General features: G+C 37.6%; 1 protein-coding gene across 2 annotated transcripts in view; it reads left to right on the top strand.

Annotated features, from left to right (window-relative positions):
• The window catches only part of LOC5573800 (furin-like protease 2), a 1,094,423-nt gene that overhangs the window by 545,844 nt on the left and 531,583 nt on the right, over positions 1-16,996 (top strand). For both annotated transcript variants that reach the window (XM_021848509.1, XM_021848508.1), the window contains exon 2: positions 10,520-11,647. In XM_021848509.1, coding sequence (XP_021704201.1) covers positions 11,099-11,647 — 549 coding nt within the window. In that variant the 5' untranslated portion in view covers positions 10,520-11,098. The remainder of the gene's footprint in view (positions 1-10,519; positions 11,648-16,996) is intronic.

The raw sequence follows: 16,996 nt of genomic DNA, 5'->3' as shown, positions 1-16,996 counted from the left end.
ATTCAAACTTTCCAAATATTTTACCAGTGTGATCGAACATGTTTTGGAAATATTATCAAGAAAAATCCCAATACGTTTTTATCAAGATGTTCCTATTAGTTTTACCAATTTTTAAGATTAGAAATTTCGGTGACATTTAGTAACAAACAAAATAGACCCCTTAACTTTTACAATGAGCAATTCTCGCTGAAACCAGGCCGCCATCGGCACCCATCGATAGAATTCCTATTTTATGTCACTGATCGCTAGTTTTTGATAAAACTTAAGGGTTGTCCTTTCTGTTTTCTCAAATTGGTAGACCCCTCGTACGCGAGCTAGCTGAACAGTTTGCGAAAAAGCCCATTTTTTGATAAATCTTGGGTATTTCGTCACGTGATATGTCTCATATTTTGCTTAGAACACAAAGCAAACTTAGTGGCATCGTATAGAGAAAGGATATAGCTTTCATTTGAAATCGAAAAAAAATTGGCGGCCATTTTGAATCTGGCCGCCATCTTGAATTTTGATAGAAAAATCGTTTTTTCACCATTAGCGCACCGCTAGTTTTGAATTCTGAGATAACCATCAGAAAGCTGAGAAAAAATTGCGTAAGATAGGCTACAGAAACTAGGTGAGCAATGGTATTTACCCTATCAAATAAACGATTTTCTAAATCTTGTTCTACGATTGACGCACATGGCGAATGCAATCAATATAAAAATATTTTTTTGTACTACAAAGAAACAAGTTTTCAATCTTTGGTGTTTTATCGAGTCGAGTAAAGAATATGAATATTATTTTAAATGAAAAAATCTGGCGGCCATCTTGGATTTTGACGCCATCTTGGTTTTAAGTAGTAGAATGATTTTTACCTTGTTAGCACTCAACATGTTGAACTTTAATGCTACCGTTACACTTATTATTCTTCTTGTTCTTATTTTTCCTGACGTTACGTCCCTACTGGAACAGAGCAAGCCCCTCAGCTTAACTAGTTTTAAAAACAAATTATCGAATATGATTTTTTAACGCTTGTTTGCTACCTAAATGATTCTTCTGCATATCTTCGAGTTTGAAAATTAGCATTATTTCTTTCATTTATTTGGTCTAACCCATTGATAGAAATGAACAATCAGTTGAACAGCTGAGATAAGATAAGAAAAATAGAATCTGATTGTTATTTTTTAACGGAGACCTCATTATTCAACATGATGTGCACTGAGATGGTAAAACATCATTTAACTGCTTAAAACCAAGATGGCGTCGAAATCCAAGATGGCCGCCAGATTTTCCAACCTCGAAATAATACACCTGCGTTTCGGCATTACGTCCGCATTAGAACAAAACCTACTTCTCATCTTTCAATTTCGCTATTTTTCACATGCATGTTGGGCGGTAGTAAAAACGATACTTTATGGTTCAGAAAATCCAGGATGTTTTTTTGCTTCAAAATGTAAGATTTACATTCTAAATTAATGCACTTTTGTCAATGTTTTACGTTAAAACTACAGATATTACAACAAGACTTACTAATGTTCCGTTGCCCAATCAATAAACTTCATTCAATGAATGGTACAAAAATGTTTGTTTAATACAATCAATGTCATTTATAGAATTTATTTATGCATTATTACTGAATTAAAAGATATGTCGTAGAATTATTCTGTTGTCAGAAATCGCATTATAAAAACAAATTCCTGTCTAATAACCTGGATTTATAACTAATAAAGCTGAGTATCCGGTTCGGTTCCAGTAGGGACGTAACGTCAGGTAAATGAAGAATAATAAGAAAAAGAGTATACGTAACCTTTTTTTTATTGGTGGTCACTGACATGCTGAATGCTATCAAGGTGACAAATTCATTCTTCTACTAAAAATCACACACTTAATTTTTTTTCGCGGGCTCGGCATTTGAAATTGCTGAATTGACTCGGTTTTCGCACATTTTGCTGAAAACTTAGCTAAAAATTATTTATAACCGAGATTCAGCAACTTATGAAACTGAAATCTCGGTTGATTCTACTTTTTATCCGTATCTCGGCAGCATTGTATGCCGAGCTCCAACGTTAACAATGCTTTCACCGAACTCAGTTTTCTTGAATACTGATATATCGGTTTTCCATCCAAGTTTACCGAGATTCTCAGTATTTTGTTTGACCATCTGCCATCTTATTTTCATTCACATTCAGAAAAGTTTGATTCGGATTTGTTTATATGTGAAAAGTAGTGAAAATATCGTGAAAAAGATTCTGAAATAAACCAAGTGCTTGAAATGATGAAGTCCGAAGAAGTTAGATTGCACAAAATCTTCAGTAAGTACGCTCAATGTGATCTTTTAGCATTTTTCTAGTGCTCATTATGGGTGATCAGTGTCGAGTATTACGTGCTTTTTCGGCCAGGAAGTAATTACGGAATAATAAGACGAATTTCAAAGACACATCAATTATCATATCCGTAAATGATTCATGAGCAGCCCCAAAGTTGCCAGTACTTAAGATTATTAAATTAAAAAATACTTCCTGTGCCTAAAAGAGCCTCAATAAAGATTGTTTTCTATTTTTGCTGTGATTTCAGTTTGTGTGATGCCGAGATTTTCAGTTTAATACGGCAGCTAAAACCTCTCACATAAACCGAGTTAATCAGTTGAAATTTTAAACCGAGATGACTGCCGAGCGCTCGGCTGTGCGGATCTCGGTTTTCGAAAGCCGAGATTCGGCAGATTATACTAAGTGTGCAAAATGGCGTCAAAATCCAAGATGGCCGCCAGATTTTTTCACTTAAAATAATATTCTTATTCTTTACTCGACTCGAATAAAACAACAAAGGTTGAAAACTGGTTTCTTTGTTGTACAAAAAAGGTTTTTGTATTGATTGCACTCGTCATGTGCGTCAAAATCGTAGAACATGATTTAGAAAATCGTTCATTTGATAGGGTAAATACCATTGCTCAACTAGTTTCTGTAGCCTATCTTATGCAATTTTTCCTCAGCTTTCTGATGGTGATCTCAGAATTCAAAACTAGCGGTGCGCTAATGGTGAAAAAACGATTTTTCTTTCAAAATTCAAGATGGCCGCCAATTTTTTTTCGATTTCAAATGAAAGCTATAACCTTTCGCTATATGATGCCACTAAGTTTGCTTTGTGTTCCAAGCGAAATATGAGACATATCACGTGACGAAATACCCAAGATTTATCAAAAAAATGGGCTTTTTCGCAAACTGTTCAGCTAGCTGGCGTACGAGGGGTCCACCAATTTGAGAAAACAGAAAGGACCACCCTTAAGTTTTATCGAAAACTAGCGATCAGTGACATAAAATTGAAATTCTAACGATAGGTGCCGATGGCGGCCTGGTTTCAGCGAGAATTGCTCAATGCAGTTTTACTTCACGGAACAATCGTACACGGAGATGCGGACGGCCTGTCCAACAACCAGTTTGGTTTCAGGAAAGGTAAATCTACGGTGGACGCTATCCAGTCGGTCGTTCAGCATGCGATTGTCACTCTAGATGTGAAAAATGCGTCCAACAGCACAAGCTGGGAAGCAATAGAACACGCGCTTCATCGCCTCAAGGTACCGGTGCAGTTGTGTAAGCCTCTAGAGAGCTGTTTTGAAGGTAGAATTCTGATGTATGACACAGAGGAGGGGTAGACCAGTGTTCGAAGCACCGCGGGAGTACCTTGAACCTTGAGCCCTTGAACCTGGGCCCGATGTTATAGAATGTTATGTACGGTTATGTACTAAGGCTACCCCTTACGACGGGTGTTAAGATTGTTGGTCTATGGCGAATCGATGGAGGAAGTAGAGTTGACAGCAGCGCACTCTTTCTCCATAGTTGAGGAATGGATGACGTCTAGGAAACTAGCACTGGTCCGTAACAACACTGAGATGGTGTTGTTCAACAACCGCAAATCCGAGCAACGGGTGCTTATCTCGGTAGGTGATTGTACCATAGAGTTCAAGCGATCCCTTAGGCATCTTGGGGTAATGATCGACAATAAGCTCAGCTTCTATAACTACGTTGAATATGTCTGTAAAAGGGCATCTACAGCTATAGCGGCGCTTTCGAGGATGATGTCTAACAGCTCTGCTGTAATTGCCAGCTAACACAAGCTCTTTGCCGGCGTGGCACTATCCATACTGAGGTATGGAGGACCAATCTGATCAAAGGCGCATGGAACGAGCAGAAACATAAAGCGATTGGGTAGCGCGTACAGGATCATGTACTTAAGAGTAGCAAACGCATACCAAACGGTATCTTAAGAGGCCGTGTGCATCATAGCCGGGATGACGCCCATCGGGCTCATCATCAAGGAAGATGTTCAATGCCTCAACCAAAGAGGTCAGTCTGCAACGTGCATAAAAAGTCAACGCTTAATGCAGCGGTGAGCTTCTCAGGGGTCTGGTTGCAGATTTAAAAAAGTAAGGAAACATAAAAAACACAACACAAAAAGACACTTGCTTGCAGATTTCATATCATTACAATATTTTTTGTCGAATCTGATTGGAAGCTTCCGTGAACCGAAAAATCACTCATGCTGAAAGCACTTCCAGGATATCGCTGCATTTACAAGTAGTTTCCGAAAAAAAATCCTGAACCACATAAATGATGCTATATGGTCAAAGTTTCTTGTTAAATTCGTTGGTTCAATGTGTGCTAATTGAGTAACAGTGCGAACTCAATTGTAGAAAAAACAATGAAATCAATTAGACTTTTTTTTCACTACAACAATTGATCATCATTAAGCATTTCCAATTTGCAACGGACCGCCGCCGCTAGCGGAAATTACTTCGGCTATCAATTTCATCGAATTTTTCTTTCAATGTATCCCCCCAGGCAACAATTTAATGACGGGAAGGGCACTTCCCCAGAATCGGCACATTATTTTTATCGGTCAAGTCAAATGAACATTTCTCAGAAGTCAATTTCCCCCCTTGGGGCACTTGTTCCGTTCGGGCGATTGTCGTTCCATTGTCAGGGTTTATTGTGTACGTCAATTAATTAAGCTTGTTGGGGTTCTGGGAAGTTTCGACGGGAAGCGGAGTGCACTAAGTGTAAGACTTGTAATAAGAATTCCATAATCTCTGATAATATAAAATGTCCCTGATTCGTTTGCTTCGTTGGATCGTGTTACAAAAGAATATTAGGGAGGTCGGTCGTTTACAACTGTAACTCTAATTTTTCTGACTTAGTTATGTCCCTGCCTTCTTTCCACCGATTTACAACGGAGCTAATCGAGCCAACGAAACCACTTTATATGCGGGTCAGATTTTAGGTTCGAGATTTACCTTTAAGTGATGTGCTGCCAACCCAAACGACAGGACTGTCCGAATCTGTTGAACACATTGAAACAGAATTGACACGAAGAGAACGTGAAGAACAAAATTAACCCTTTTTGAGGATAAAGAAGGCTGCGATAAGAAGAAAAAGAAAATGAAAGAATCGCCACAAAACAACCCTTTCTTGCTTGCTAGTTGGACTTGAGTCTCTAACATGTGATACAGTCCAACGATTAATACTCTACAAACAAAATCCGCTGCGAAAACTAATCCTAATCCTAGAAATTCCCGGGATACCCTAGCTTTTTTTTTGACATTTATCATTTTTACACCTTATGCCCAGGGAATTCGAGAAAATTTCCCATGATTTTTGCCTTATGAAATCCCGGGCAAGAGAAGAACAAACCCCAGTAACAAATATATCATTTCTCCGGTGACAATAGGAAAAATCCAAGAACTAAAAAATGATTCACCCATTACGCCGAAAACCCACAGTAATCAAGTGCGGTGGTTGGAGGACTCACTGGCCAATAAATCTGCCACGTCCACAACCCGCACTTCGCACTGAAAAACGAACCGCTGCTATTTAGTCTTCCATTTCTCCAACGAAAAAAAAAGTGCGCCAGGGCTGAGTACTTAACCTACCTTTTTGGAGTTACTGTAAATCTGCTCGGCTCCTCGCAGGCACCTACCAGCACCAAATCGTAATGAACCCAACCAAAACGGACTGGCGCGAATTATGAGGTCACTCCTCCTGGCGCCGCCTCTAAATGAGTTCGGGCTGAGGGACTACTTTTTACGAGGTGACATTCTTCACCGGCGGAATGTTACCTGATTTGAACAACGGATCCGAGTCGATATTTTCATCTTTTTTTGTGGGGATTGTCATTCGTTTATTTTTTTTGTGGACTCGTTACAAAAAAATGAGTAATCGTTTATCATTGCGTGATGTTATTGTTTTTGGAATTTTATTTTTCACGGCGAATGAGTGGTTTTTGCATTGTTTCAGTCTGATTTATGTATAGAAGTGACTGTGAATTTCCATCGTTAGTTTAATTTGCAACAAGCTTTGAGCTTTGACCAGGACAATATTACAACTAAATTTTAATTTTATTGGCTTAAGCTTAGCTTTAGCTTAGCTTTAGCTTTAGCTTAGCTTTAGCTTAGCTTTAGCTTAGCTTTAGCTTAGCTTTAGCTTAGCTTTAGCTTAGCTTTAGCTTAGCTTTAGCTTAGCTTTAGCTTAGCTTTAGCTTAGCTTTAGCTTAGCTTTAGCTTAGCTTTAGCTTAGCTTTAGCTTAGCTTTAGCTTAGCTTTAGCTTAGCTTTAGCTTAGCTTTAGCTTAGCTTTAGCTTAGCTTTAGCTTAGCTTTAGCTTAGCTTTAGCTTAGCTTTAGCTTAGCTTTAGCTTAGCTTTAGCTTAGCTTTAGCTTAGCTTTAGCTTAGCTTTAGCTTAGCTTTAGCTTAGCTTTAGCTTAGCTTTAGCTTAGCTTTAGCTTAGCTTTAGCTTAGCTTTAGCTTAGCTTTAGCTTAGCTTTAGCTTAGCTTTAGCTTAGCTTTAGCTTAGCTTTAGCTTAGCTTTAGCTTAGCTTTAGCTTAGCTTTAGCTTAGCTTTAGCTTAGCTTTAGCTTAGCTTTAGCTTAGCTTTAGCTTAGCTTTAGCTTAGCTTTAGCTTAGCTTTAGCTTAGCTTTAGCTTAGCTTTAGCTTAGCTTTAGCTAGCTTAGCTTTAGCTTAGCTTTAGCTTAGCTTTAGCTTAGCTTTAGCTTAGCTTTAGCTTAGCTTTAGCTTAGCTTTAGCTTAGCTTTAGCTTAGCTTTAGCTTAGCTTTAGCTTAGCTTTAGCTTAGCTTTAGCTTAGCTTTAGCTTAGCTTTAGCTTAGCTTTAGCTTAGCTTTAGCTTAGCTTTAGATAAGCTTTAGCTAAGCTTTAGCTAAGCTTTAGCTTAGCTTTAGCTAAGCTTTAGCTAAGCTTTAGCTAAGCTTTAGCTAAGCTTTAGCTAAGCTTTAGCTAAGCTTTAGCTAAGCTTTAGCTAATTAATTTTTTTAATGCAGTTTTTACGTTTCAATAGTCACGCGTTGTACTTTGTACAACACGTATGGTTTTGTGAATATCCCAAGAGCCTGACTTAGAAAGTTTACGTCTTCGGCAAAGTTGTTCAGTGGCTCAAGAGCTATAATTGATCAAGTTAGTGACGCTAGTGAGCATGAAACATTTATTTGGTAGGTCTCAGGATCTTGACCAAATAGAAAGATGGCATCTCCGGCAAAGTTGTTCAGTTGCTCAAATCCTTTCTTTGTTTAATCCTTGAAGTTCGAGATTAGCTAAAATAATGATGGTCTTTGATCTACGCATCAACTTTGTTGAAGCTACCATTTTTCTAAAAGGTCAGGATCCTGAAGTGTCAGCAAAACAAAAGTTTCATGCTCGCTAGCGCAGCCTGGTGGCAAAATTTTGAATCCACTAGCTCAAACAATGATAGTCCTTAACTTACTGAACAACTTTGCCGAAGATTCTAAATTTTCAGGATCCTAAAATATCTGCAGAACAAAAGTAAAAGTTGCATGCCCACTAGTGCCACCTAGCGGTCAAATTCCGAAATAAATGAGGCACCATCAGATAGCGCTCCACTTCCAGAACAACTTTACTGAAGACCCCATGTTTCGAAATTATCTGGATTTTAAGATATACCAATTTAAAATAGTGATCTACTAATTATTATGCGACTTCCATGTACATTTGTTTATTTAACCGCATTATTAAGAACCATACTGTAAACAAAAACTGTTGAGTATTGTTCTTGAAAATATTCTTGAGGAATACATTTTGGTTTGATGTCGATAGATATCTTTGTCACAAAATCATAGCATATAAATCACAACTGTTGTACAAAGTACAAAAGCGCGACAGCCCGAAGGTTAATCCGAGTAAAGTACACGACATTGGGGACGGCTGTCAAAGGATACAAACTACACTCGAATCAAATGGCATGGTACTTGATTTGTTTTTCATTGTCTTTTAGAAACTTTTAATAGTTCCTTCAGAAAGAATAGTTTACGATTTTTAACGGAATTACCTCAAGTGATTTCATTCAAGGATTACTTTCAATATGTATTGCAATGATTTTTCTAAGAATTAATCCTGTGTTTTCCTAGGAAAAAATCTAATATTTTTCCCAAGTATTCAAACAATTCTTCAAAAGATAAATCAAAATTGACTTTAGAGATTTTTCAGGATATCATCTTATGCTAACTTCAATATCACTATCATTTATTTATAAATAACTTTAAATATTCCATACAATCATTAGCAAAAATAAGAAAATAAAATGGTTGCACAAGTTTCTGTGAATTTTATAATAAAATAATCCCTGACGATAGCTGTGGATGAGTCCCTAAAAGAATTTCTAGAATTTGTGTAGAAGGAATTCTTTAAAAAATACCTGGATGAATTTGCAAAGCATTCTAAGGAAAATTCATTTAGGAATCTCTAGAGGAAATTCTGTTGGAATTCATTCAACTTACATTTAAACGGATTCCAAAAAAAAAACTGCTGTGAAATTTATTGTTACTGTTTAAGAGGAACGAAACCAAATTATTTTATAAATCATTGAAGAAATTTTAATGATCTTAATGATATACTTAGATTCTTGGTTTAGTTACCGGTGCTAATTTGAAAATGATCGTAGAAGGTTAGCCATGATGAGTCTTTATAGGATATACTTGAAGAAAACAGTACAATGATGAAGATTATAGTTAAATGTACAGAATCCAGGAAAAATCTATGCAATAGTATATGATCATTCTTTGCAACAAATGATAACAAATAAATTGGCAGCCCTTGAACTGTATCTTTGAAACAATAAACTTGATAGAATATATTGTGCTTTTCTGAAAAAAAAACTCCTTGAAGAATGCACCCGGAGGGGAAACGAAAAACTAATCCTGGACAATCTCTACGGCAATCCTTAAACTTTTTCATGGTGTTTTTTTGTCGCATTTCTTGAAGGAATACTTACTAGATGCCTGGATAAAGTTTGGAGCTATTCTTAGCAGAAATACTGAGGAATCTATATTAGGAATTTCTTGAAGGAACTGTATGAAATCCTGATTTCTAGCGTCAATAATTGGCTAGAACGAAATTGCTAGTCAATAGGAAGTTCCTATCCAATCGAGTCCCCAATATGTAATTTTCCAAGGCTCGTTACTCGGCCAACAAATTGAACTGAGATGCTTTAGTGATTCCACCTTGCTCATTGTGAAGAAAAAGGAGGGTTGATATCCATCAAAGTTTAAAGTTGCATGCAAAAAGGTTACTGAAGTTTTGATTAGTTTTGCGTGAAAATCGTGAATGAACTTTTAAAGTCGCTTACAACTCCCCCGCCCCTTGATGAAAATCCTGGTGACGCCTATGAATCCACGTGGTTATTCTCATTGGATTTCAACTAAAAAATAATAAAGTACAATAACGAAGATTTTTTACGACTACCATTCTTATAGCAACAGGTAATGGTAGCACTAGCCTTCCTAGATAATATTGCCAAGGAAGTAGAAGGGTGTAATTTTTTGTGTTGGCAGTAGGAAGGATAGAACATAACGCACTATCAACACTTTTTCAATGATGTCTTCATCATGTTCCAATAACGATCCATTTCATGAGTTAGACCGAATGACACAAACAGACGAAAAAACAAATTAATAGACAGTAGGTATTTTTTTTATTTCAATAAAAAGAATCTTTTACGATTTTGTCATTTTATATATTGTCCCTTTATCGATTTTACAACTATGCAGCAGTGCAGTCACATGTGAGTTGTGTTGGTAAACACTAAACATTTCAAAATAATCTTTGAATGGTAGGGTGGCTTATTGTATTTACATATTTGTTCTCTCCGTCATGAATGGTTTTCTATAGCACACTGGATTCAATATTTGCATCATAACTCGTGGCATATCAGCGCATAATACTGTCGAATTAGGAAGATTTTGTCGACAAAAACCCATCATGACAAAAAGAACAAAACGGCGAAAAGTACGTCCCTGTTAAGTTTTCACTCATATACGATACTGCTCTTACCGTTTTCGGTAGAAGAGTACAAATGAAATTTGGCACTCCTCTACGTTCTACAATGATTCATTCTGTCCCACACTCCCCAAGCCCTGAAAACTTCCACCAGTACACGAAAAACCTGTAAATGATTCACAGTCATGCAAGCAAAACATCATAATGATAATGTTTTCCTCTCTTTCTCTATCTCTCTCGCCCCTTTTCAGCTGTTGTTCCTGCCTCACAATAGCAGCACGCAACCGGTAGTCGCGTTCTGTCCCATCGCCACCAACGCCTCGTCACTCGTCGTCGTCGTCGCCGCTGTTGCCGCTCTCGTGCATCCATCGGCGGCCCATCCATCGCTGTTCGCGTGCACTGAATCCGTAATTTGGTGGATTCTTGTGAAATAGAAGGAGCGGCACCGCCCACAGCCCGCCTGCAACCAAGCGAGCATTCCTTCGCCGTCAAGGAAGAAAATGTTTCCTCCAGTTTGGTTACCAAGAAATCGGTGGTAGAGCGAAAGCGGAGGTCACGGTTTTCGTGGAAAATTGAAATAATTAATTTACTGTGATTCGTGAGAGAGTGCGCGCGCGGGAAAAATCAATCCGAGTACAAGTGTTCCATCCTGGTATTCTTTTTCGGTAGTTGCGTGAAGTGAGTGAGGGAAGAAGCTTCTGCTTAACCGGGGTGTTGTCAAGAAAAGTCGACGTTTATGAGCGCGATAGCGAGTGTTGAAACGATTCCACCACCTTTACCGCCGACTTCAACGACCGCCGAGGGCAACAGGAGCAGAGTGTCCAGCTAATATGGTCGTAAGTGATTCCGCTCCCGAGCACCGGGCGGAAGCTGTCTATCATCAGTTGAAGGCGGAGGAGGAGAAGACGAATCGTCGCTTGAGTTCGTATTCGGGTTCTGAAGCATCGTCAGAATGCTACCGGCTGCTGCGGCACCGAAGGCGGTATCACATTTCCGGCATGGTCTCGTTGCTGTGCTCGGTTGCGTTGTTCCTGTTGTCACAGTCGATTCCTAACAGCTTCGGTGTCCTGCTGAACGGAACTGAGTATCCCGTTAGTGCGCTGGAGTCGTCGTTAGTGGATTTAATTTCATCAAATGATGTTGATTATGTTAATGCAAATAATGAGGATGATGACGATAATGTGTCGTCCAATAATTATAATGCTAGCACCGGTGCTCTAATTAGTGGTAGTGCGAGAAATTTCGGCCGACGACCGAGCAGTGGTGGCCGAAACCGACCGATACCGATCTACCTGAACGAGTTTGCCGTGTACATCCCGAGCGGACCAGACGTCGCCACCGTCATTGCCGATAAATATGGCTTCACCAATTTTGGACAGGTAAGCTGTGCAAATTAATTTGCGGGGATTTACTGTTTATGAATGGGCGTGCTGTTGTTTTTTTTTGCTGGGCTGATTTAGTGACTAACTGGCGGTTTTCGTACGCTGCTTTACAAATTGGGGACGATTAATTTGTTTTACAACTGTGCTATGATGACTCGCCACAGATGACTATCAATGCGAGAACACCTGTAGCTTTCATAGGAAATATTGTCTTTATTCAGTTGCTAGATTTGCCTTTAGTTTCAATACATTTCACACTAGAGAATAGATTAGACGTTGTGAATACGCGAACAAATCAGCATTGTTTTTCATAAGGGTTTTTCTACATTCACCGATTTCTCTTCATCGTTGCTCTCTTTGCGTTATTGTAGAAAACTGATTCTCTTTTCGTAACATATTTTTGTGCTGTAGGATGAAGAATCATCTCTTGCTTTGTTAACAAGAAATATTACAGATTTATCTAATTTAGCGAACTTATCAGAGAAAAAAAGAAATCGTTCATGTCATTTAAGCCCTATTGAAATAACCGGGTCCTATTTTACTTTGAAAATAACCCGGTCCTATTTTACTTTGATATTTTGAAAACTGTTTTCGATTATGCAACTAGCGGTGTAGTGGTAAGCGTGATTGCCTCTTACCGTATTCGATCGGGTAGCGGAATTTGGGGCAAGTGTACCACCCCTGATTTTTATACAAACTACAAACAATATTTTTTCTTTGAGTTTCAATTTTTTTTCTTTAAATTTCAATTATTTTTGTTTCTAGAAAATCGTCAAGATATTTCTTTGGATATTACTCCTTGTATTTCAACTGTCTTAAATGGACTCTGTGTTAAACAATTCTATCGAGAAATCTCCTATCGAACTTTTTTTAAAAAAATATAAATTATAAATTATAAATATCCTCTTCTTTGAGGAAAATTATGAATATTTTTTCAGAAATTCATCCAGAACTAACACCAACAACTACCAAGAATCAAGAATTACTGATAGATAACCAAAACTCCTACAGATATTCATATAAGAGCTTCCAACAGTTATTTTCTCAGGAGCTCTTCTTAACATTTCTTTGAGAATATTTTAAAAGATTCCTCCAGATTTTTTCCATGGACTTTATATTTCTTTCGAGAGTTCCTGAAAAATCCATTCAGAAGGAACTTAGAAATGTCTTCTTAAAATGTGTCAACAATTTATTCAGGATATTTTCGCATGAATATCCCTAATCGAAATTTAGGAAATCCTTGAGGGAATATCTTGAGGATTATCCTCTGGATTCTGCATTTTAATTTTTTTTGGTTCATAGATAACTCTGTGAAACAAAAATAACCTTTTCAGCTGTATTGAAGATCCAATTATGTGTCTTCAGTGAATTTGAGGTTTCTGAATCCAGTTCCGCTCTCAGAAATGTTCCAGAACTCCGAACATGCAAAATTGGACTTAATGTCATGTATGGAACATAGTTTGGTTGGAAGCAGTGTGTTGTGAAGGCCCAAGCTATCGAGATCGTTTTTCGGCGCACAATCGGGGTGATATTTTACCTTGCGTTCGTGGCTCGATTCGCACTTCTTTTGTTGGGCAGTGTTTTGCGAAGGCCCATCGGGATAGTTTTTTGGCGTTTCGCGCGTTTTGCTGGTAAGTGATTCGCGAAACCCAAGCTGAAGGTGATTTGTGGCTGCTCAGTCAAGGATGGAGGACATATTGGTGAGCTCATTCCATGCTTTTATTTCATATCTGTTTAATATTAAAAAAGACACGGACACCGTCTTCAGCCACTTAGCTGCACAGACTGTAACTTATCACTAGACAACGGACAAGCATGCTCCAGTGGAACAGCCGAGAAATATTCCTGACGAAAATTTTCGACGGCTGAAGCGGGAATCGAACCCATACCCCATGACACGAAGCGATTACTGCCTGGCGACACTAACCACTCTGCCACGAAGCCCACAAAATGTATCGTTACAACGGTGGGAATGTTATGTGAATATGATTATTCAGAAAACTTTGAATGGTTCGTCGCTGTGAGAGTCGGCATAAGAGTGTTCTAAAATGGTCCAAACAATCGAGTTAATTTTTCTCTTCATTTAAAATGAGTATAATACGATATTACACGCTTTCTCCCGACAGCAGAAGAAATGTTGCGTTCATCTATTGTTTAATCAACTTTGAATGGTTTGCAGGATTTTCTTCATAAATTTTTATTGAAAAACAGTCAAGGATCTCTTCAAAAGTTCTTTAAAGGATGATATCTTGGAGAAACATTATAAAGATTTACTTGATGTTTTTTTAAGAATTTCTTTCAGAATTAAATCCAACAACTACTCAAAGAATTAAGAACTACTCATAGATAAGCAAGGTTCCTAAAGATATTCATATAAAAGTTACTCTGGGGATTGTTTTAGACACTCCTGTCAGTACTTTTCTCATGAGCTTACCTTATCATTTCTTTGACCATATTTTAAAAGATTCTCCCATTTTTTTTCAGGATTTTTCATAAAAAACCCATCCAGAAGTTTCTTTATGATGTTGTTCTTAAAAAACGTCAGAAATTATTTCAGTTATTTTTTATAAGAACATCTTAAGCGGACATATATGGAATCCATGAAGTAATATCGTGAGAAATTTCCTTTGGATTCTGCATATTAATTTTTGAGAGTGTTCTTAGATGTATTCAAAGATAACACAGTGGAACAAATATAACCTTTTAGGGTGTCTCGAAGATTAAATTATGTGTTTCCAGTAGATTTTAGCTCTCTGAATCCCATTCCGTTCTCAAAGTATCTTTTTAGTAACAAAAGTATTACAAAATTGGTTGATTCGTATTCTTTAGCACCTAAATACAGAATTTTGCGGTAAAACATGCACAAAAATCAGCCTAATTTACAAGCTAGTAAACTTGCTAGGACCTTTTTGAAAACGGCATTAGAGTCATCGACTATGAAGTAAATAGGTTTTTTTTTGGTGCTTGAGAAAAAAATAATTTCGCAATGTAAATTGTAATTATAGGAATAACAACCGAAGGAAGCTTCGAATGAAGCTATAAACCAATGACATCCAGGAAGTAATGACTTGAGAAGTTTTCTTTGGATTCTGCTAACTAAATTCTAGTAGTGTTCTTAGAGATATAGATAGATAAATTATGGTTACAAAGATCAAACGCAAATGAAGTCATGAAAACTCTACTTTCCCGTGATCTAATTTCTAAGGTACACTGTATAGAATTCATGTGTCAACATTTGGAGGAATTCTGAGAAAAACTATTCTTGGGAGATAACAAGATTAATTACTAAAGAAACTCATGCGAGTTTTTTTATATGAATTTTGATACTTGACCTGGAGGAAATCAAAACATAACACTTAAGTAATTTCCAGATAAATTCTTGGGACTCTTCTCGAATTTCTGAAATTCGTACATACATTTTTGAATTCAGCATCCTTCTACAAGAATCCTGTTCAGGATTCTTCTTCAAAAATCCTATTCAGGATTCTTCCTTAAGAACCCTGTTTAGAATCCTTCCACAAGAATCCGGAATATAATTGTTGAAAAATCTTCAAAATTATCCTTGAGAGATACTTTAAGTTTTTTGACGAATTTTGAAGAGGATTGTAGCTCAAATTTTAACTGGATTGTTCATGAATCTTTACCAGTATTTTTGACTTATCCTGAACAGGAATCATGAAAAAACCTGAAGAAGGGGTTTTCTGAATCCTAAACATGAGCATTTTTGACAAATCCTGATCAGTAAAATTCCTGACGAGTTTTTTTTTAATTCCCCCAGGCGTAATAAGTACCTGTTAGAACTTTTCGTTCAAATTCAATACTCTCCACTTTTCAACTAAACTCAGAAAGGTCTCATACATATTGCAACATAATATATTGATAACGGCTATTAATATCAACAAATCCATTCCCCCCGCCTGGAGACTGCCGTTCTTATTAATCACTTTAATATAATTCCCCACTCACAAATAATAATAAAGCGATTAAACATATCTGTGCCTTCAGTGCTTTTGACCTCCACTTCAAAGAGTAGTGCTCTTGTTTAGTCGTCGTCAGTCGTCTTCTTCGTCCCCGCAAAGCACATTCCGTCATTAATTGAGCCATCCAATAGGGCCGGCGGCAGGGGGTTGACCCGTAGGGCACGAATCCCGCAGGCTAATTATCGTCAAACCTCTTCCTTTGATATAAATCATTTCGAGGCAAGGCTCCATTCGAGGTGAATGTTGGGAAGGCCAGTCGTGATTCGCCACGTTGATTTAGAGCACTGCACAGAGCAATTATATTGACCCTGCGGTGGTATGAATGTTGCGAGCCCTTGCACAGTGGCCCAAAGCCAACCAAAAATTGAAAAAATGAAGGCCCAAATGAGTGAAGGTGAAGAAATAATTAAATGATAATTTCGTGGATGTTGTAACGGTAGCCCTTTTTGTTATTTGTTTATTTGTTAATTGTTTATTTATTTATTGCTGTTCTATTAAAAGTTTTATAATTATATTGAAATTCATACAATTTAATTATTCATTTAACTTAATTATCATCTAAAGTTACATGGACATTATAAAAACCGAAATGAAACGAACAATATTCAGAATTGCATGCAACTTTTCTATGCGTAGAGAGGTTAACCGCTACGCAGCATAGATGCGAGCGCTGTAACGAGAATCACTTTTCGTGTTCTCGTTATTTGGATGGGGAACAGCGAGTCATTGCTTATTTTAGCAAGAAATTAAGCAGCACTCAAAAGAAATATGCGAGTGTTGGAAAAGAGTTTTGGGAGTTTGGTGGAATCTTTTGGTTATGTTCGTGTGGCTTTAGTTGTCGAAATAGGAGATTCCTTCGAGGCAAATTTGGATAACAAGTCCGCTTACTTGTTCCCGCGTATTGTTGAGCATTTGGGAGCTGACTCTTCGGTCAGTATCTACCCGGGCAACATAGAACACGACGGGTGGTCCTCCTAGGAGGTGGCGCATAAGTCACTCGTTTAAGAAACCAGTCCGGAATCAGGTAGCAGATCCCTAGCCGCCCTATGGCCGCTACAATGTTATCACTTATAAACAGCTGTTTCTGTATAAAATCTCAATTAAATCTAATCCAATCGCTCTCATTTGAATGAATAGTATTTTTTTAGAGTGTTTCGAATCATATTTAAAATGTTGATCATTTGAGAATGTGTACAAGTATGTAATATAGAACTTTATCAAAAACTTTGCAAGTTTTCATGACTGTTGTGAGCTACACAGGAAACATTCTAAAATGATCAAACCCCCCTCAATGGGTTACAAATGATTCAAGCTCATAAAACACGGCATGCTGCATTGGGCTCGACACGTGATACGGATGCCGGAA

This window comes from Aedes aegypti, chromosome 3, assembly GCF_002204515.2.
Source record: "Aedes aegypti strain LVP_AGWG chromosome 3, AaegL5.0 Primary Assembly, whole genome shotgun sequence".
In the NCBI taxonomy this organism is placed as follows: domain Eukaryota; kingdom Metazoa; phylum Arthropoda; class Insecta; order Diptera; family Culicidae; genus Aedes; species Aedes aegypti.
This window is presented reverse-complemented; position numbering and strand designations above follow the sequence as displayed.